Source organism: Tetrao urogallus (genome assembly GCF_951394365.1).
Source record: "Tetrao urogallus genome assembly, chromosome: 1".
Taxonomy (NCBI): domain Eukaryota; kingdom Metazoa; phylum Chordata; class Aves; order Galliformes; family Phasianidae; genus Tetrao; species Tetrao urogallus.
This window is the reverse complement of record NC_136813.1, coordinates 86,914,550-86,934,259: the sequence shown is the minus strand read 5'-3', so window position 1 is coordinate 86,934,259 and position 19,710 is coordinate 86,914,550. Positions and strand designations below refer to the sequence as shown.

Below are 19,710 nucleotides of genomic sequence, written 5' to 3'. Positions count from 1 at the left end.
GCTGAGTCACAGTAAAATTAAAAATAGTGCCGAAATATTCCTTTGCTTTCCAAATAGTGAAAATCATAAGGTACTGCCATTCTCAGACTGCTGAAAGACCTCAGATAGGAAGAGGGCATTTTGTTTGGCTTGATTTCATAATTTTCTCCTCTTTCTTCCTGTCTTGTTTCTGTTCCATCAGTTGTGTGACAAGAGTTTTTATTTATTTATTTATTTATTTCCATCTCTGACTCTCTTCCTTTCCTTTGCTGTGTATTAGATACTGTCATCCCTCAGAAAACAAAACAACAGCAATAGGAAAAAAGCTTTTTATCCTGAAAGGAAACTGTCACCAGACCAATAAATCTTTGAGTGTGCACACCATGTACCTCTGCCATCCCTCTGCTTCTTCTTTTTTTTTTTTAAATTCAAGTGACAGGCTTTTTTTGGAGATGAAAGCAGACAGTATTTTCCCAGCAAGACCCGGGTGTCTTTGAAATCTTTCCTGCTGTTACTCTCTGATAACCTGCACTCTCTCGACATTGTGATAGATTATCAATACACTCTTTAGGCTTTGTTAGTCACAGGAGATGGTTGCCGAGGTAACTTGGTCCAGGCAGGTAATCTCCTCTTTTTTCTGTAAAGACTAAAAATAGTGTCCATGCCACAACTGCACTACATTCTCATTAATGAACTGGCTCTGTACAAACCGCCTGATTATCATGTGGAACATTGTGTCAGGTACTTAATATGATCTCTAGATCTTCAGCCGATATGTCCAACCAGAAATGCCATACTAGGAAAGAAATGTCTGGTCCTGAATAAGGATCGCTTACCACATGTCTTGTTGAAAAAGTAGTGTAAAAAAATCAACACCATCATCTCCAAAAAAAAAGGACAGTGAAGACTATTCAGGAGGGATATATTTTTCAAATCAATACCTTCCAACAGTTTTCTTCTCTTCAGAGTAGGGAGGCACAATAACATCTGTCGACAGCTCAAAGGTACCCTCTTCTCTTGTTTAGAGACTCCAGTACTTCACTTTACAGAAGTGTTGCCAAAGACAACATGTAAAACACGGAGATTAGAATCACTAAACAGGTAGTGACTCACCTTCTAATATTACTTGAACATAGTCTTGAGCGGACATCTTGTCCTTGCGCACAAAGCACTGGTATGCTCCACCATCACTCTTAGCCATGCCATCCATGATAAGGTTCTCCCGGTTGATCCCAGTGATCCGAACGTTGTTACCAGGGTTAATGATTTCACCATTACGGTACCATGAGAGCTCCTGGTCCTCGGTTCCTGTCACACTGCAGGACAAGGACACTTGACTACCAACACTGCTTTTTACTTTCCGTGGGCTGATTGTGGCTTTTAGTGGTTCTGCGGATTTAAACCAAAACAATGGAGAGGGAAAGGGAAATAGAGAACATTAAGTATACATCTACATTTACATGAGAGTAACACATTAACTCTCAGATAAGACAAACAACATAAATCACATCCATATCCTTCTGAAAGAAAAAAAAAAAAGCAGCAATAAAACAACCTTTTAAAATCACCACAGATTACTGTGCTTGCTCTGAACAAGCATTTCCCCCAAGAACATCCATGACACAAAACATAAGGATTAACCTACTTAACACATGATATAACCCCCTAAACTATGCCTAAATGAATGGTAGGAACAGATCTACTGAGTAACAGCATTGTTGCTAAGTGGCAATCAATAGTACTACATCTTTTGGAAGGGCAGGATATTACTTTGGATTAGTTCAGTGTGGACTTTCGTACTGGTGTATTAGATGCATTTCTGAAGATCATCTTCTGGTTTCATTTCCTCCAAAAGGAACATAGTTAACAATACCTAATGTGAACAATTGTTGTAAATGACAATTACAGTACCAGATTTGTTTTTAACAGTGGAAGTACTTACTGAAATGTTAACACCAGATGCAGTCATAAACATGTGTGGGGTCTATCCTCATGTAAATGCCTCTTTGTGTGGGCTCACTAAATTTTCTGCTTTAACACAGAAAGACTGCAGTATTTTCAAGTCAGTCTTAAAATGGAGTAGAACCTAGTTAATAATACGTGTTTTATATTGCAACAAAAGAGGATGAAAAGATTTGGAAAAAAGTCATAAATGTACATGTGATATTTATCCCATTTTTAATAGTTACCAACACTCCTGAATGCAGAGTTTATCTCATGTTTTGTGTATTTTGGTTCATCCTTATAAAGATAATGGACTTTTGTGAAATATATATTCATATTAGCTTCTTGTGTAGGTTCAGTACTACCTCTGCCACTAAGAAAAAAATGTGCAACATATTTCCTTTTTTAGTTGTGGATAATCAACACTGATGTCATCTCTCATAATAAATATGTACTATTCTACTTTTTTTTTTTTTTTTGCCAACTTACATATACACACATGCATGTATATTCCTACATAAAAAAATCCACAACCAAATCATTCACTTTATAGAACATTTTATAACACAGAAGTTGCAATAAATCTTTACTGCTTCTCCAATATATATTGCCAAAAATTACTGATCTGCTGTGAACAGAGGCCTGGAAAAACACACACGTGTCAATGACTTCCATCCTTCCAGATCATAGACTCTTATGTAACAGTCTTTTTGTCCAAAAGGGTTCAGATCAATAACTAATCTGTGATCACATGCATGTTACAATCACTGAACATTTACTATAAGCAGGTCAGAAAGGCTCAAAACTGTGAACAGCCCAGTAGTACCACCAACATCTTACAGATTCAAGAAAGTGATGAGTATCTTCCATTACACAGAAGAATAACACTGTTTTCCCCAAGTCTTTCTTCCTGCCAACCTTATAAGAGGATATCTACTTGCTGATCAGTGAGTCCATATGTAAAACACATCACTAGCATCTGGGTATACTTTCAGTACCACCAGCAACTCCATCACAATGTGTTTCTGAAAGTTTTAATTTTGTGTCATACTGACACAACAACAAACTGAATTTTAATGCATAAGCTCATTAGTTATAACTCACAAATTTTTGATCTTTAATCTTTGTTTTATTCTGCCCAAATCCATCATGTGTAATTATTGGTGAAGACATTTTAATGGTCTGAACTGTTCTTTCTTTCCCATTTGCTAGTTGTGCTACACAGGTGGAAATGTTAGTTCAAAAAGTGTAATTTCTATTCCGGGAAATCATTTCTTTTTAACAATAGCAGAATAACACTTTTCCAGTGCAGTGCTTCTGAGTAATAATTATCTTTGCTAGAATTTGTGAAACATTCAGAATATTCACACATGAATACTCAACTAAGAGGAGGTATGAGTATTCAATATTACTGAACAGCATGAGTCATGGCAACAAGAGTTTGGTAGCTTTATTCATGAGAACATTTGCAATTTCTTTTTAAGCATCCAATTGAAGATTCTAAATTACATATCCTCTGTGTGATAAATTATATAGCTACATTATAAATTGCATCTATTTGCACTTCTGATCGCTCAATTGTCCAACTAACTCATTTCCCCAGAGTCTAATATCTAACGTTGCAAAATTCTGAGAAGTTTAAGCATTGCTAAGGTAAAGTAACAAAATGGAAGGTACAAAAAGATATAGCAACACCTTCCCACATGCAGATGTCCAGGCAAGAAGCAGTGCAAGAGCTTCAGTCACTCACAAAACTTACGTTTTACATATAGTCGCCCTATCATCTCGGCAGTACCATAGTTGTTCCACACCTCGCAGACATAGTTGCCGGAGTCTGAGGGACGCGTGTTCTCTATCAGCAGACCTGTAACTGTCTGCCGAAACCTGCTGTCAGGCTCCCAGGGAACGTTGTCCTTCAGCCAACGATACTTTGGTGTGGGGTGCCCTGATGCTTTGCAAGGCAGCTCCACTCGCTGTCCTGCCATGGCTTTACGGTGGTCAAACCCATCTAGAATAGATGGAGCTGAATTCGCTGGATCTGAAAGAACAGAGATTTTCAAGGGGAACATTCGAATTATTGCATTTGCTAAGTAGTATGTCAATATTTATTCTCCTGGCTTTTTGACTCTCTAGCCCAGTGTTTTATGTACTACAGTTTGGTACTGTGCCCCAGCCATCAACCTGAAATATCTCAATGGTGATGGCTGGGATCCAGAAGCACATACTACTAAAACACCTTATGACTACTAAGAAATCTTCCTACTGGATTTTTTCCAGGTGGCAACCGTTTCTCTGATCATCCTTCATATCCTCTACGAGAAGAATGAACAGCCAAAAATGTGTTGCCTGACCAATTACTACAGTTATCCTTCCACTACTCGATTAGAGTGAAGCCAACACTCCCCATATTTCTCAGTGGTCTGAAGGCTTTAAATTAAAGGCACAGTTGTCTACATGTATGCGTGATTACAGTTTGTCCTTTTAGTAGTTGTTGACTTAACTGGCTCAGGTACTGCTCACAAGGAAGCTGCAGCAGATCCTTATCAGGAGATGAAGAGATTAAACGAGCAATCTGTACTAAATTCAAGCTATACTGTATAATTGCTGCCTAAGATAGGTAGTTTAAAATCTTAGCTGTATCTACATGAACTCATCTCATGTATGCATCTTCCACAGACCTGGGAGGATACACTTGAGAGCCAAATATCTATACTGCATTAGTTAGAGGCACTATGCATGTTATTCTGTCAATCCAGAAACTCAAATTTTGATGCTAAATGGATGGGCTAAGTAAATTTTGTGTGGATAGCTAAGTAAAATTCCAAATGCTGAGTTCAATTAAAGAATAACGAAAGATTTTTTTCTGTTCTGTAGTTGAGCCGTTAAGGGCAACAGCACATTCAGTTTACAGTAACTTACTGCCTGTCTCATCAGAAATATGTCAGCCAGTAGTTAAACAGACAAATTTGCATGCATCAGTAGCCACTGGGTTCATATTTGGCATGGAGGAATTTATTTTTTAGCTTGCCATGCTGTTTATGTCTGGCTTAGTGAAGGAACATGCTGCCAAGATGCTATTGGAAAGGCCAATGTCAATTTGACTAATTGATCAGCCAGCTCCTTTTTCCCCTTTGGGATCATGAGGCATCTATGCTTTCTGTGCACAGATTTCTCTGTGTAGCCTGAGGAATTAACTCCATAAAAATGTAAGTATGTGTGGAATTACAGCTATGGCTGTTAGCAAGAATGCATCTACATAAAAACAGCTTCTTTAGTTGAAAATTACAATTAAATAATGAAAAAGTAAAACTGACTTTTAGAGTTATTGCCTGTACATTACTACTCAAAACTCCCAGTATCGTTGTATTATCCCAACATGTTTTCAATTTCAAAAGACTGTGTGGAGGACATATGTGGTTCCATTTGCAACTTCTTAAGTATGAATATATGAAGTACCACACGGACTTCAAAACAGGGTAGAGGTCACCAGGGGAAAAACTAAGGTAGCATTAAGGAAAAGATGTGGCTAACAATCACCATGTGTTGACAGTTTCCCAGTTTTCTGCAGAGAACCACACTTGCTTCAATGCCAGGCCCAGGTAAAGTGTGACTTTACCTTGAATGAGAAGCTGGTGGTGGCAGCAAAGCAGCATGCCTGGCTCCCACACCGAGGCAGAAGCCAGGAAGGCCAGCTAAGCTGCCTCAGGAGGTGGGGACAATGGCAGTAGCTGCCATGGGAAGCATGTCCTGTCTCTGCAACTACCATTTCTTCCCTTTCAAGAGAAACCCACCCATCCTCAGGTCATCTTTTCCAAATTAATATCATTTTGTTTTTTCAAAAATCCCCAAAAATCCTCAAGAACCCCCATCTGCAGAAAAGCTGAACTGAGATTTGCCTATGTTCTTTCAAAGCTTTGAGATGGATTTTATAGAGAAGATATTTCAAATATATTAAGGGAAGCACAAAATATAACTCAGGTGACTTGCTTTCTTACACTGTCTTCTTATATACTTAAATAGATGATTAAAACATCTCTTTAGGATGTTCGTGGAAGAGACTTCTGGTTAGAACTCATACATAACATATATTCTAGTTAAGTAAATAAAAAGAAAAGAAAAGCACAAAAGAAATACCAGGATTCACAAACAATTATCTCCAGTGAGGCAAAGGCAAAGTAATATATCCCAATTACAATATCTGATATGGGCTGTTTTGAATGATTTCTTTTTACTGTGCTTCAACACTCAGCAGCAAATAACTTCTGGCAAGGACAAGGGGGAAGAAAAATGAGGCAAAATACTGTTATACATGCTAAAACGTTCTCCTTTGCATCTTTTCTTAAGGATAAAGCAAGAAATTCATTATGCTTTCAATATCATGGGGTTGGTTTTTGAGTGTTTTTTTTTTTTTTTTTTTTTTGAGGGTGGAAGGTTAGAAGGAGTTCAAGAGTTCAGGCTTCATGGCTGGACAAGATTATTTTTGGAAATGCACACTATAATGGGCATTAGAGGAATATTCTTTAGCACATTATTTGTCTTGGGTTTTATTTTGAAAGCCACATGATTTCAAAGATATGTTCTTACTGCCAATGCAATTTAGAATTCTGCTTTAGACATAGGCATACTAATTATCCAGATGTGTATTTTCTCTTATATACACATTCTCTTCTTCACTCTTTCAAACAGTCAATAAGCTTAATACTTCACTACAAAATATGGCCAAAAGAATAAAATCAATATCCACAAAAATATTTAATCTCCAATTAAGCTAAGAATATTTATGGCTGTAAAAGGCAGGGAAAAATTTACATTTGAAATGTAAAAGGCAGGGAAAAAATCACAAGGTCCACTATGTTCATGGATTCTTTGATCTCAGTTCTTTAAGGACTCGCTATTTTACAACATAATAAATTCCACTAAAGATAACCAAACCAAACCTGTTAGAGAAGTATTAAGAGTCAAACTCTGCTCATAATTGCTATCCAGAGCTCAGCATAGCTCTAATGGAGAACAATTAATCCCACAGAATTCAAAAAGGTAATCATTGTACACAGGTAACATTTCTTATTTTGTTTTTGTCTGTTGAGGGGACCAGAAGAGGCAAGTCGGGAGAGGGCAAGTCTTTTAGAGCACTTATTATGAATTATAAACAATACTGAGCTTTCAGTTCTTTCCTCTTTTTCAGTGAAATAACTAAAATTTTCCTATGGTAACCAAGGTACAAGCCTAATTTTATTTATGTTACCACTGGCTCATCCGTAGTATGATTTTATACAGAAGCAGACCATATTATGCAGCCAGCTAGAAGGACAGGACCATGCTTATTCTTGTAAGACCAAAGCAGGAAGATTGCTCCGCAGAAGAAAAAAAATTCTTTATCTGCCTGCAAAAAGGAAAAGCCAGAGTTTTGGCCACCGGAGACAGACATCAAGAAAGAAAGGATCTGAATGGTAAGTGATACTAACCTGTTCAATCACACTATTTTTAGCATTAGCATCTTTAAGTACTAATTTATGTGTTCAGAAGACTCCAAAATATTTCGGCAATGTTCATACTGGAGAAGGTCAGGAGGTGTATTACTTATACAAGTCCTTGTGCTCACCTCTGACTCCCTTAGGGCTCTCAAGGTAGATGATAGAGTTGAGACCTAATTACTGGGTTTGTTTGTTTTCTGATAAAAAGACTAAAAAAGAACAGGATAACATCAAAAGGAGAATGTCACAGTGTTAGGTTATGAAGGTCCTCAGTTCCAGAAAGACAGGGAACTCTTAGAGAAACTCCAACGGAGAGCCACAAATACGATTAGGGTTCTGGAGCATGGCCCTTATGAGGGTGGGCTGAGAGATCTGGGACTGTTCAGACTAGGGAAGAGAGGGCTGATGGGATTTTATCAGTGCTTGTAAATATCTAATAGGTGGGAGCCAAGTGGCTGGGGCCAGGCTCTTTTAATTGGTGGACAGAGATAGGACAGTGGGCTCAAAATGGAGCACATGAAGTTCAATCTGAACTTGTGAAAAGAGGGTCTCAGAGCACTGTAACAAGCTGCCCAGAGAGGCAGTGGAGTCTCCTTCTCTAGAGATTGTAAAAAACCACCTGGATAATTTCCAGTGCAAGATAATTTAGGCAACCTTCTTTAGCAGGTGGTTGGCTTTGGTAATCTCCAGAGGTCCCTTCCAATCCCTACAATTCTGTGATACTCTGGTGGAACAGTAGAATTTAGTTATAGTGAAAAGGAGAAAAAACCTCTATGAGGCATTCAACATGATGGTGGACTTGTCTTCTGTAATAGAAGAGAGAGAGGAGAGAGTCTACTGTCAGCTGACTTTGTGGATCAGAGAATGAAACTGCAGATTTGTGCACATGCAAATACAGTCACAGGCATCTAGCAGATGTGGAAGATGGAGAAGAGCTATTTCTATACAGATGTATTTGAGAGTAAGTTGCAAACTCATGCCTAGGGGCTGCTCCTCCTTCTCACCTCATCCACAAAAGGCACCTTCTCTCACTAAGAAAAAATGAGAAGGGGAAATTGAAGAAATATCATATTGACAACTCAAGTGTTTCGCTGTGGGAGGAACAGGGTGATCCTTCTTCACACACATGACAATCAGTAGATGATTTAAATTTAGAAGAAAATGTGAAAACACCTCAGTTACCTTCAAATTTTCCTGTTGCATTAGACCATTTGCCCACAACAGCCTCGCACCAGTCCTCCTGTTTATCTGCAGTACCCTGAGTGTCCTGAGCCTAGTCACATTTCTGTTCTGGCTGGAGACTCCTGGCAGCAGGAGAAAACACTATTTGCACTGAGGAAGGAGCATTTGAAATGAAAAAGAAGGCTGAAATGCACCTCAGCTAACCTGAGATGCCTGCAGCAGAAATACCTACAGCTGAGCTAAATGACCTGAGCTCTTGCTGTGATTAACAGAGAGAAATAGGCACCATGGGGCGATTCATCTCACCCTAATATGGGCAGTTGAAGCAGGCCAGACACATTACCACTTAAAGGGTCTGCATGTCTGCATCCCCTTCTGTTTCAAAAGGAAGGTTAAGGGGACTAGATAATTTCACATTGAATGTCTACCTTTAATGGGATAAATCCCATCCACAGGCCTTTCACAAAGCACTCTAAGCCTACTAAAACTCACTGTACTAAGTGCCAAAGCGAAGGTGTACACTATCTGCCCTTTGGAAATATCTACTAATGGTAGGAAAACAGAAAAAAAAAAGGATTTTAAAACAGAGAGAAGCAATAACCTCACAGTGGTCCAACTCTACCTTCCTTTTTAATAGAAAACTTGGTTGTTGGTGCATATGGGCACAACATCATGCCTTGCCAGTTCAGCATACTAGAGATAGGCATATACAGTACTTATTTCAACACAATATTTATAAGGCAGTACCTGATACAAAAAGTCTTGCACTGTTGCTTTGTCGTGTTTCTCCAGTGTATCTGTGCCTTGTGATACATCGGTAGTTGTACAGTCCATCTTCATTCTGTACGTCTAAAATATACAAGGCTCCCGTGGATGTGATGAGAAATCTAGGTCCTGAAAGACACAAGAATTTGCAGCACTTAAAACATCTACAAGTTGTTAATGTGTTCTGCTTCCTCGCACTAGAGGAGGGAAGATGCAGGCTAGAGTGTTCTGAAGATTTCGTTGCCAGAGTCTAGAAACAAGAAAAGCCTACTAGGTCTGCTCACTGCAAATACTTATAGAGATATGAATACCTGTACTTCTTACTAAAAAGAAAAGGATCTGTAAGGAAAACGTGGGGAATGAAAAAAAAGAAGGGTATTCTGGTACATATCACAATTACAAAACAGCATCCAAGAGGTATCTGAAATAGAATATAGAGTAAAAAATTGAAGCCACCTTAATTTACACAGTAGAGTGCTATGGTAACGTACTATAAGAAATGTACACATTAGAAGAATTGCAGTCTGTAATTAGAGCAGCACATGTAAGCAGGTACAGGGGCTCTGCATCTGAAAGAAGGGCTTTAAAAAAGCATACAATAATGGAATGTGTAATCTAATAATCCAGGAGTTTGTTTCACTTTCGTTGTTGTTGTTGTTGTTGTTGTTGTTTGTTTAAATCCTACACAGAGAGGTTTATTTCGGGAAGAAAAACAAGTCCAGGAAGACAGTTGCCTCCTAAAATTGAACAAGGCTGATATGTTCAGGGCCAGCATTTTTCCCAGTGCTCATTCATAATGAAAATAACGTACCTGAAATTCTCAGCAAAATACATATTTTTTATGATTGACTCCAGAACATGTGGAAAATGTCATGGTACATATGTACACACCTGCAGTTTGGATCATTTGACAGCTTCACAGGTACATCTGTTCTGTTGTAGATGCCTGTTCTAAGGTCAAGGACACAAAAAAGCCAACCTCTACATTTGCTCTAAAGCTTCTCCCATACTAGGACATGTGGAAAATCATGTGGTTGGAATGCATTGCAAACCTAAGCCTCACAACTGACCACTTCCTTCTTTTAAAAAATATGGAAGTCTAAGCTATGTATGGTTTTCTAAAACTTTCACACTATTATAAAATATCTGTCTCCCAAACTAAGGGAGAGAATACACAAAGATGAAACACATATTCGGTAATATGCAGTAAGGAATATTTCTTTTTCTTCAGTGCTCCATTTGAGCAGTGACTTCTTAATAATTGAGTGTAGTCAAGGTGCTTGCTGACAATTGCATCAGTGGGAAAGTAATCTGGCAGATAAAAGACAGAAAGGAAATGGCATCATTATGGAAAGCAATCTCCTTTAAATCACAGTCTAAAAGAAGAGGAAAAAAACACCTTAGGACAAGACTGACCCTTAAAACACAGAATACTGAATAAAGCAACCTCAGCCCACCTCTCTCACTGTATGCATACTGAATTATAAAATAGCCATGCCTGTGACCTGTCTTGGCTGATCCTGTTCTCCTCAAAGTCAAGGCACAAGCATCGAAGCAGTCAGGTCACACCTTTGGAAAAGCACATGCCACACTGCACATACTCTTTTAAAGTACCTGGTTTGTTCTAACAGCCTGTACCATTAATAAGAAATGGATTAATAAAACAAATCCATGGCACGACGGAATGAAGATGCTGAGCTACTAAGTGCTACCAAGGGGCTGAGGTGGGTGAGAGCAGACCTGAAGGAAAACTTGAAGGCAACAGCACTTTCCCCAACCATGAGCTGTCAGTGGATAGTAATACTGCATTCCTGCCTAGGGGAGTGAGTTACTGACTGGGAGGTTGTTCCCTCTTATATACAGACCTAATTGATATAATTTGCCCTGAAAATTTGAGTGCTAGCAAAACGGAAAGCTTATGTTTCAGCATATTACTTGGAAATAAATGTTTGGTTGAGCACAGTAGAAGAAGCATGTGAGTAGGTAATATTTTTTGTTTCACAGCCAGGTGTCTGACGTGCAGCATTGTAGAGGTTACAAGAGAAAAGCAAAGCTATCCTGCATTTTATCTTAGAATATATTCTGTTCTAATATTTTGAGGAAAAAAGTATGTACCATTAATAGATTTATTCAACAAAATGTTCTACCAAGCTTCTGAATTACTAACAAGTTGTTTATTTTCCAGTCTGAAAAATAGCTTGGCTTGACCAAAAATATTAATCACATTTTCTACAAATGACTGGCAGCTAACAGCTACTAGCAACCAGAAAACATCTGGACCACAAGATTGCAGGCAATTGGCTAGTGCATCCCACAGCCATCATGGAACTGCTCTTTAGCCCCCATCAGTCATGCAGCCCAGTTTCAAATCCACAGCTGATGATAATTCTACCTCCTCTTATGGAGGCAGCATTGTGTCAATTAACAAAGAGGCAATAGTACCTGATGGTCAGAGAATACATTTATTTTTGGTGATTCTCACAGTACAAGTTCTAAACATAGCATACCTTGTGCAGAGCGTTTTTTAGTTTTCAATTACTCAAACATAATCACTCAGCCTATTTCACCTCTTCTCCTCATCACATACGTACCCTCCATCTGTATCCTTTACAAGGTTCACCACTATTTCTATATAAGAAGCAATATTTGGAGCTATGGTGTGAAAACCCTGGGTTATTTGATTCTTGTGTCACATGCAGATTCTGCACAGCTAAAATATTCAAAAAGCAAATCTACCTTTACCAAGAAACATATTACAAGGACTAAAGGTAATTAAAACATAGTTGTCCCCTTTGGTCTACATTCAGCATAAAATCACAGTTTCTGGAGACAGGAATCACAATTAGGGACTTTACTAGGGGTTAATGCTGGGTATTCAGCAAAGGCAATCTCTTCTTGCTTCTCCTTCCAGCTGTGTGAGCATTACATAGCACTGTATTTCAGGCAGCACAGCCACGTCAACTGTGTGCTTGCCCACAGCAATGCCACTTGCCTGGCAGGGCTGCCGAACAGGAGCTGTACATATGATGCAGACATTCTCTGGAGCCCAATCAAGACTCAGATCAGATTTTTTAAGCTGAGGTGGATATGAGTGGAGAGACTGCTCAGGTGATTTAACATCACAGGACCAGGAATACATGTAAGTTAAGAAGGTGCTAGTGAAATGATTGCAGTATGTCTGGTCCTTCCAGTAAATCTGCACAGATTCTGCATTTGTATCAAGCAGCTGGAACCAAAACAGCTGGGAAGTACAAATGAGCCTATTGTAAAATGGCTTCACACAACTTTCTTTTCCTGGGCTCCAATTTCAGCTTTGCTAAATAAACATAATTCCAGTTTACACTAATGGAGGTCCCTAGTAAGCACAAGTTTAAGATTGCACAAACATGTCCAAAGCTTAAAAATGAATTCCGTTCTCCACGCTTTTCTAAAACGTGCAAAATTTTCAGTTATATATAGCCTATACAAGCTATCACCAGTAACTCTTAGGATAAGCTTCTCACAAAGGATCAAATCCATGGCTTCCCTTTTAAGTGCTAAAAGTACACTTCCTCAGTACCTCAACACAGCAAACATTGCTCTCACTAATGCTTACACTGGAATCTGAACTAAGGAAATACACAGAGTGGCTACCGCCATGCTGAAGGCTATATACAGAACTGTGGGCTACCTCTAGCTCACATAATACTGCCTCACATTTGCAGCTTTCCAGGCAGCAAGCTTCCTCCGGTGCAATTACATATCTGATTCTCTGGGTCAACCAGTGCTGGTACACTTACTAAAAGTTCGCCACATATTAAAAGGGGTTGGTAAAAGCAACGCAGAGCCAACAAATTGTTCAGTGTGACCCTTCCGTGTTTTCTGGAGAAGTTAGGAATGTACTTGAGCTATCTAACACTGCTTAGATCATTTTCTCTGTTGGAAATTACTCAGGCAATTGTATAATAAAACCTTCACTTAATGCATTAGCTAGAGAATTTGTCTCAGCCTCTTTAAAGATAACTGAAAATAAATAGTTATTGCCACATGCCAGATGTTATCCTACAGTGTACATTTCTCACAAACAACATTATATGTAATTGCAGGGCTATAGCATTTTCTTTTCCTCTCTTCTTAATATATTTTGCATACTTATGTAATGCTTTAATAACCAACTGCTACTGTAAAAATGCTAGACAGAAAAGATGACAGAAAAATAAAAGGAGAAATGCATGTAATTTCTGTCATCTTCTAAACGGAGAGTATTTTCATTAAAAACGACAGGCTGTCAACTGTGACAAAGCTGAAGTGCTGAGCGCTCTGTGTTCTGTACTTCAAAAAGTGTTTAGAAAAGCACCAGGATGGGGATCGACAAGCTTTTATTACCCTGTTGATCTATGGGAGTGTTCTGTTCTGGAAGCGCATTTAATTTAATCGCTCTCCCTTTGCTGTAACAAGGTCTAATTTTTTTTGACTTACCTACTTAATTTGCCAAATAAGGTGTATTTTTTTAGTGGAACATCCTCTCGGATAAACTGAACTTTCCCTTTTTTTTGGCTGTAGGCAGACTTCAAGGGAGGAAGACAGAGAAGCCTCCTCCAGAACAACTAAAACGAACAGTGTCAAAATATATCTTATAATTCCCATTTATTACTCTCTCTCATAAATGTTTATATTAATGCTTTGAAAACTTGATTATAATGATTTCAGAATCTGATTTCCAGACGTGCTGAGAGCTTGCATCTCTTTTGTTTTCATTGTTTGGTGTCTTTGAAGATCTGGCCCTATATCTGCAATATGTCTTTCATTTAATGGCTTCAAAGAACATTAAGTGCCCTTAAGACCTTTTGCCTTGCCTAGATAAGCATAGTAAAACATTATTTTTTTAAATTCAAAAGCTTTACAAAGAAGCTTATTGAGATAAATTCATTGATGGAATCCATGATTCTTTCTTCAAGGTCCCATCTGTCAGTAATACATAAAGTTGCCTTGTTGTGAGACTAAAAAAATATACAGATCCAAAGACTAGAAAGAACCATTAAAGTCATTTATTCTCACCTTTCATGCTTCACCCATTAACTCCTGCACCAAATCCATATCTGAAAGTTAAGCTGTAGCTTTTTTAATAAGACACTGGTCTTGATTAAAGACTTATCATAGTGGAGAGCATGTGATATACTCCTGGGTAAATTATTCCAGTGGTTAATTATTCTCATTTTTCAGAGTTAGAGTATTGTTTGTGGTCTGTTCGACTTTGACCCTAGCTATTGGTTCTTACCATGTTTTCATTAAAGATTTTACAGTCAGAAATCTTCTGCCCATTTAAGTACATGAGGAAATTACATCTTACACCACACTTTTCCTTAATTAGTTACATAGACTGAATTTCCTCACTCATTTAACGTGAATAATTCATATAATGAAATATTCCTGCAGTTTTTGACCAGCACCTTAACAAGTTTTTGATGTTCTTTTCAAGTTTGGATTAGCTTAATTAACAGTTCTGGTAATAATGAATGCAAAATGTCACTGTTCTTTTACATAGAGATTTCCCTTCCATTTATGCATGCAGAAATTGTGTTAGTCCTCTTATTGATGCTAACTTGCTTGAATTATTTATCAAAAACTTGGGTTTTTTTCAGACTTAGAAGACAGATTTCCTCCAATCTGCAGATACAACCTACCGTCTTTCTTTCTTGATATTAGTATTGACTGTATGGAAAGCAGTGTCATCTTTATCATCTTTATCATACAGTCCGTTCTTCCTACATAAGTCAATAAACCATACGTTGATTTACCATTACAAAAACATTTGTGCAGTTAGTGTACTTTATCAACAGGAAACAGTATTTCCTTTACTTTTTGCTGAGTAAAGAACTGGCTAGATGACCAGGCCCACAAAGTGGTGGTGAATGGAGTTAAATCCAGCTGGCAACTATCACAAGCAGTGTTGTGGGTCTGTTCTGTTCAGTCTCTTTACTGAAGACCTGGACAAGGGCAGTGAGTGCATCGTCAGTAAGTTCACAGATGACACCAAGCTGGGAGGAAGTGTCAATCTCCCTAGGAGCAGGAAGGCCCTACAGAGCAATATGGACAGGATGGATAGCTGGACTAAGGCAGTGGGATGAAGTTCAACAAGACCCAGTGCTGGGTCCTGCAGTTTGGCCACAACAATACCAGGCAACTTCAAAGGATTGGGGCAGAGTAGCTGAAAGACTGTGTGAAAGAAATGGATCTGAGGATGTTGGCCAACGCTCGGCTAAACACAAGCCAGCAGTGTGTCCAGGTGGCCAGGAAGGCCAACTGCATCCTGGCTTGTATCAGAAATAGTGTTGCAAGCAGGAGCAGGGAAGTGATCATACCTTTGTACACAGCTCTGGTGAGGCCACAACTCAAGTGCTGTGCCTCTCACTACAAGAAAGATATCAAGGACCTGGAGCGTGTCCAGAGAAGGGCAACAAAGCTGTGAAAGGTCTGGAGCACAAGTCTGGTGGAGAGTGGCTGAAGGAATTGGGATTGTTTAGTCTGGAGGAGGCTCAGGGGAGACCAGAGATCAGCCTCTTCACCCATGTAACTAGCAATAGGACAAGAGAGAATGCCCTCAAATTGTGCCAGGCGAGATTCAGGTTGGACATCAGGAAAAATTTCTTCTCCAAAGGAGTGGTTAGGTGCTGGAATGGGCTGCCCAAAGAGGTGGTGGAGTCCCTGTCCCTGGAAGTGTTCAAAAAATGTTCAAATGTTGTATTGAGGGACATGTTTAGTGGGGAAATATTAATGGTAGGTGGACAGTTGGACTGGATGATCTTAGACATCTTTTTCAATCTTGATGATTCTATGATTCTAAATCACATTCATTAAATGAAATTTTATGATTTCATCTGAGATATTATAAGATAATTTGTTTTGAAAATATATATTTCAAAGCAGTAAAATTCTGAAGAGAAGAAAGAGGGAAAAGAAGGAAACTGGGTCATATCTTGGATTGATCAACCTCAACCAAGGGCCCCAAATCCTATGACATTTTAGAGGCATACCTCTTATTTTACTATCTGCTGACTAGCACTCTGAAAAACCTAGTGACTTCATTAAAATTTAGTTGCATTCGTAAATCATGTATTCATTTCTCTAAGTGAGAAGAAGTCACATTAACAATTATGAAACTGCTCTTATGTAAGGTTTTAATGCCTTCCATTAAACTGTATGATATCAGAGATTAAAACAAAATTTTACAGGTCCTAGCAATAAGTTAAAATAATTCTGTTTAGGTTTTCTATGTGAAATTGTTCTCATGTATAATTCATAAGAAAATGTGAACACTTTCCCGTAGAATGAGTGTAAAATATTCTTGTATGAAATTGAGAATATTTTGAAAATTGTAACATTAATTATTCTTCTATCATGCTTTTTTTTTTTTTTTTTTTTTTTTTCCCTTCAGCATGCTGATACTCTTTAAACAGAAGAAATGTTATCCTCGAAATGGTTTAAAAAATCATATTTGATTTTCCCTTTGTTGGAAATACATTTTATGGCATTATGTTATTGCTGTCTAAATTAGGTTGATAAAAATTAACAGAACAGATGGCTGTTCTATTCGTGTGCAAAATGATAATATAGAACAAATAAACTTTTATCAGCTGTACCTTTCTTCCCCACTGGATAGAACTACTTCTGCTGGCAAGTTTCTAGCATGATCTGTGCAAGCAAGGGAAGAAACCTTCCCACAAAGCCAAAACAGACAGTAACCTACCACAGTTTCATAGTACTGCTGCAACATCATTCTCAAAGCAAAACAATCTGCTGCTCTGGGCATGGAAAATGTGCTAGAAGCATTCATCCTGAAAGAGTATGCTGAAGTCACAGTCCTGCTAAACAAACCAAAGTTCAGATGAGGAAATAGACACGTGTAGGAAAGGAGGAAGGTAAGGATTTCAGTTTTCCAAGCACCACTCACATAATGTTTTCAGCCTACACCTGGAGTGTTGCTCACAGTCAGTGGTATAGATGGTCCAAACATGGCTATGCTCCTCTGTACAGAACAGCCTTCCCTTTTAGAGATGTAGCCAAGCTTCCAGGCGCCACTTGCAGACATTACAGAGAATAAAACTAATTCTTCTGTCTCCTCATATTCTCTCAGATCTGGGGTCTACAGAGTCCCCATTATGGACACAGTCTGCAGTTAACTTTCAGTAGAACAGGAGCAGGAGAGAAACTGCAGTATAGCCCTGCAGCCAATTAACTTCCTTAACGAATTACACTGACATTAAACCTCCTTTGTGTTAGCACCTTTGCCCCTCAGGCATACCTGTTGAATTAAGAAATACTTATTTGCACTACATGGCCTAGTTCTTAACTCTCACAAATCTGGATTTTAGTAACTGGAGATGCCACCATGACTCTATGACTCACTTTCCAGATGAAAAAATCAGTCTGGAAGTTTCTCAGGTGCCACCAGAGGGAGACGTCACTCGTAAGGAATTAAGGTCATTGATTCCCCAATTTATCCTGACACAAGGAAAAAAAAAAAAGCATAAAAGCCATGAGAAGTGTCTGATTGCACATTTGAATTGTTGTTCCAGACACCTTAAAATTCTTGGAAATACATCCATCTCATTAGACTGAGCTTGTAGGTCTGAAGCTTTCCACAGCAGTAAGCATTTCCCCTTTTCCTTATGCCAACCTTCCCCCTCTAAATTAAACTCAAGTATTTATAAAGTAAGTCAGACACCTCAAACGAGTCATTATTTTCTCTTTTTTTGTGGGCAAATAAGCTTTTGTGTTCAATAAAAATATCTGAGGCTATCTTTCCGCAAAAAGTTGAGGACATTTATGAAAATTTCTAACATCATGGCTGACGTGGTTCTAATTGTAAGACAGTCTGATTCTTAACTTTCCAAAACTTGTGTAGCTCGAAAAATGAAATTATTTAAAAATATGTATTTTTTTTTCTTACACCATCGCTTTCTTACACTTCCTTTCACCCCCCTCAGTCAGATCCCCACTCAGGAAACCTCTATTATATCGGCAGCTCAGTCTACCTCAGGAGATGCAAATAAAACAGTTACTGATCTGCCATCCCACTCCTCAGTCAGTGGAGGCCAGAGATGTTCAAAATATGGAAGGTCTAACACCATCATCATCACCATTTTTCTAAAATATCAGGAGACAAAAGGAATAAAGTCATAAAATATTTTCTACTGCATACTGAAAGCAGAAAAGCTAAAAGAGGTAAAGATAGCATTATCTTTATAAGCTTGTTATTATTATCTACTTTGTTATTATTATTACTATTACTATTAAGTTATTATTATTACTTTGTTATTATTATTACTTTGGCACCTGCAAGTTATTATTATTACTTTGGCACCTACACTTTTCATGACTATTAGGGACCAAAATTCTATCTTTGCATATCTCTTAAGAAAATGGGTTTAATCATATATTGATATCATGGCTTTTACTTCTCCATTCCAAAATGATTTACTGTCTCTTGAGATTGTGGTACAGCTACATTTTTTTCTACTCTCCCTTAAACTTTTACATGCAGCATTACAATTCTAAGACAATAAACTTACATACTTCTTTAATATAAAGTGAAATAAAATTTAAATGAAAGAGAGAGATTGAGAAAAAAAAATAAAGAAAGCAGCAGAAGAAATAAAGCAAGAAATAAAAGGATGGAGGAAAGGAGATGAAGAAAGAGGAAGTTACGGATTTATAAACTGAGCTGAGATGGTTTATCTGCTGGCTCCATTACAGAACTGCCATAGGAACCATGGTTGTGGTCCCAACTTGGATTCAAATTCAGACAGGATGAAACCTGAACACAATGTTCAAAAATCAAAACTGGTTCTGAAAGTTGTTGGTATCATTATTCATGGTTTCAGTTGCTTTAAATGCAACTGTAGTAGTAGTTCATTTGGGTTTCTGTAACCACAGAACAAGGAAAGACATAAAAGCATTAGTGTTATTATATGCACAATGGTATCATTTTCTGAATAAGTTTAGATGTTCACATAATGGCCATTCTGAAAATCAAATTCTTAGATTACACACGTCAGAACACAGAGAGGATCATTTTATTGCTCCCTCCATGTATCCGAGGCTCCAAAATCATATTTCATGCCAACTGTCAGTACCAATTTCACTTATATTATGTACGCAGTGTTCAAGTTTTATGAAGGAGAAATAAACATAATCTTTTAAGCAAAAGTATTTACAGGTATACAGGTATATACAGGTATATAAGCAAAAGTATTTTTGTATACACAGACTATGTTTTGTTACTTGTTACTACTTGATGATTGCATAGAATAAGCGTGACTGATCACATAATGCTTAATTGTTCACCTTCTTGATCTGTTATGAATATATTAGGCATGAGAAGCTA

General features: G+C 38.0%; 1 protein-coding gene across 1 annotated transcript in view; it reads right to left on the bottom strand.

The window, feature by feature from the left end:
* DSCAM (DS cell adhesion molecule) overlaps positions 1-19,710 on the bottom strand; it is a gene marked incomplete at both ends in the record, with an annotated part of 449,568 nt that overhangs the window by 164,536 nt on the left and 265,322 nt on the right. The window contains 3 exons of the mRNA XM_079539395.1: positions 1,093-1,368; positions 3,683-3,961; positions 9,327-9,473. Coding sequence (XP_079395521.1) covers positions 1,093-1,368; positions 3,683-3,961; positions 9,327-9,473 — 702 coding nt within the window. The remainder of the gene's footprint in view (positions 1-1,092; positions 1,369-3,682; positions 3,962-9,326; positions 9,474-19,710) is intronic.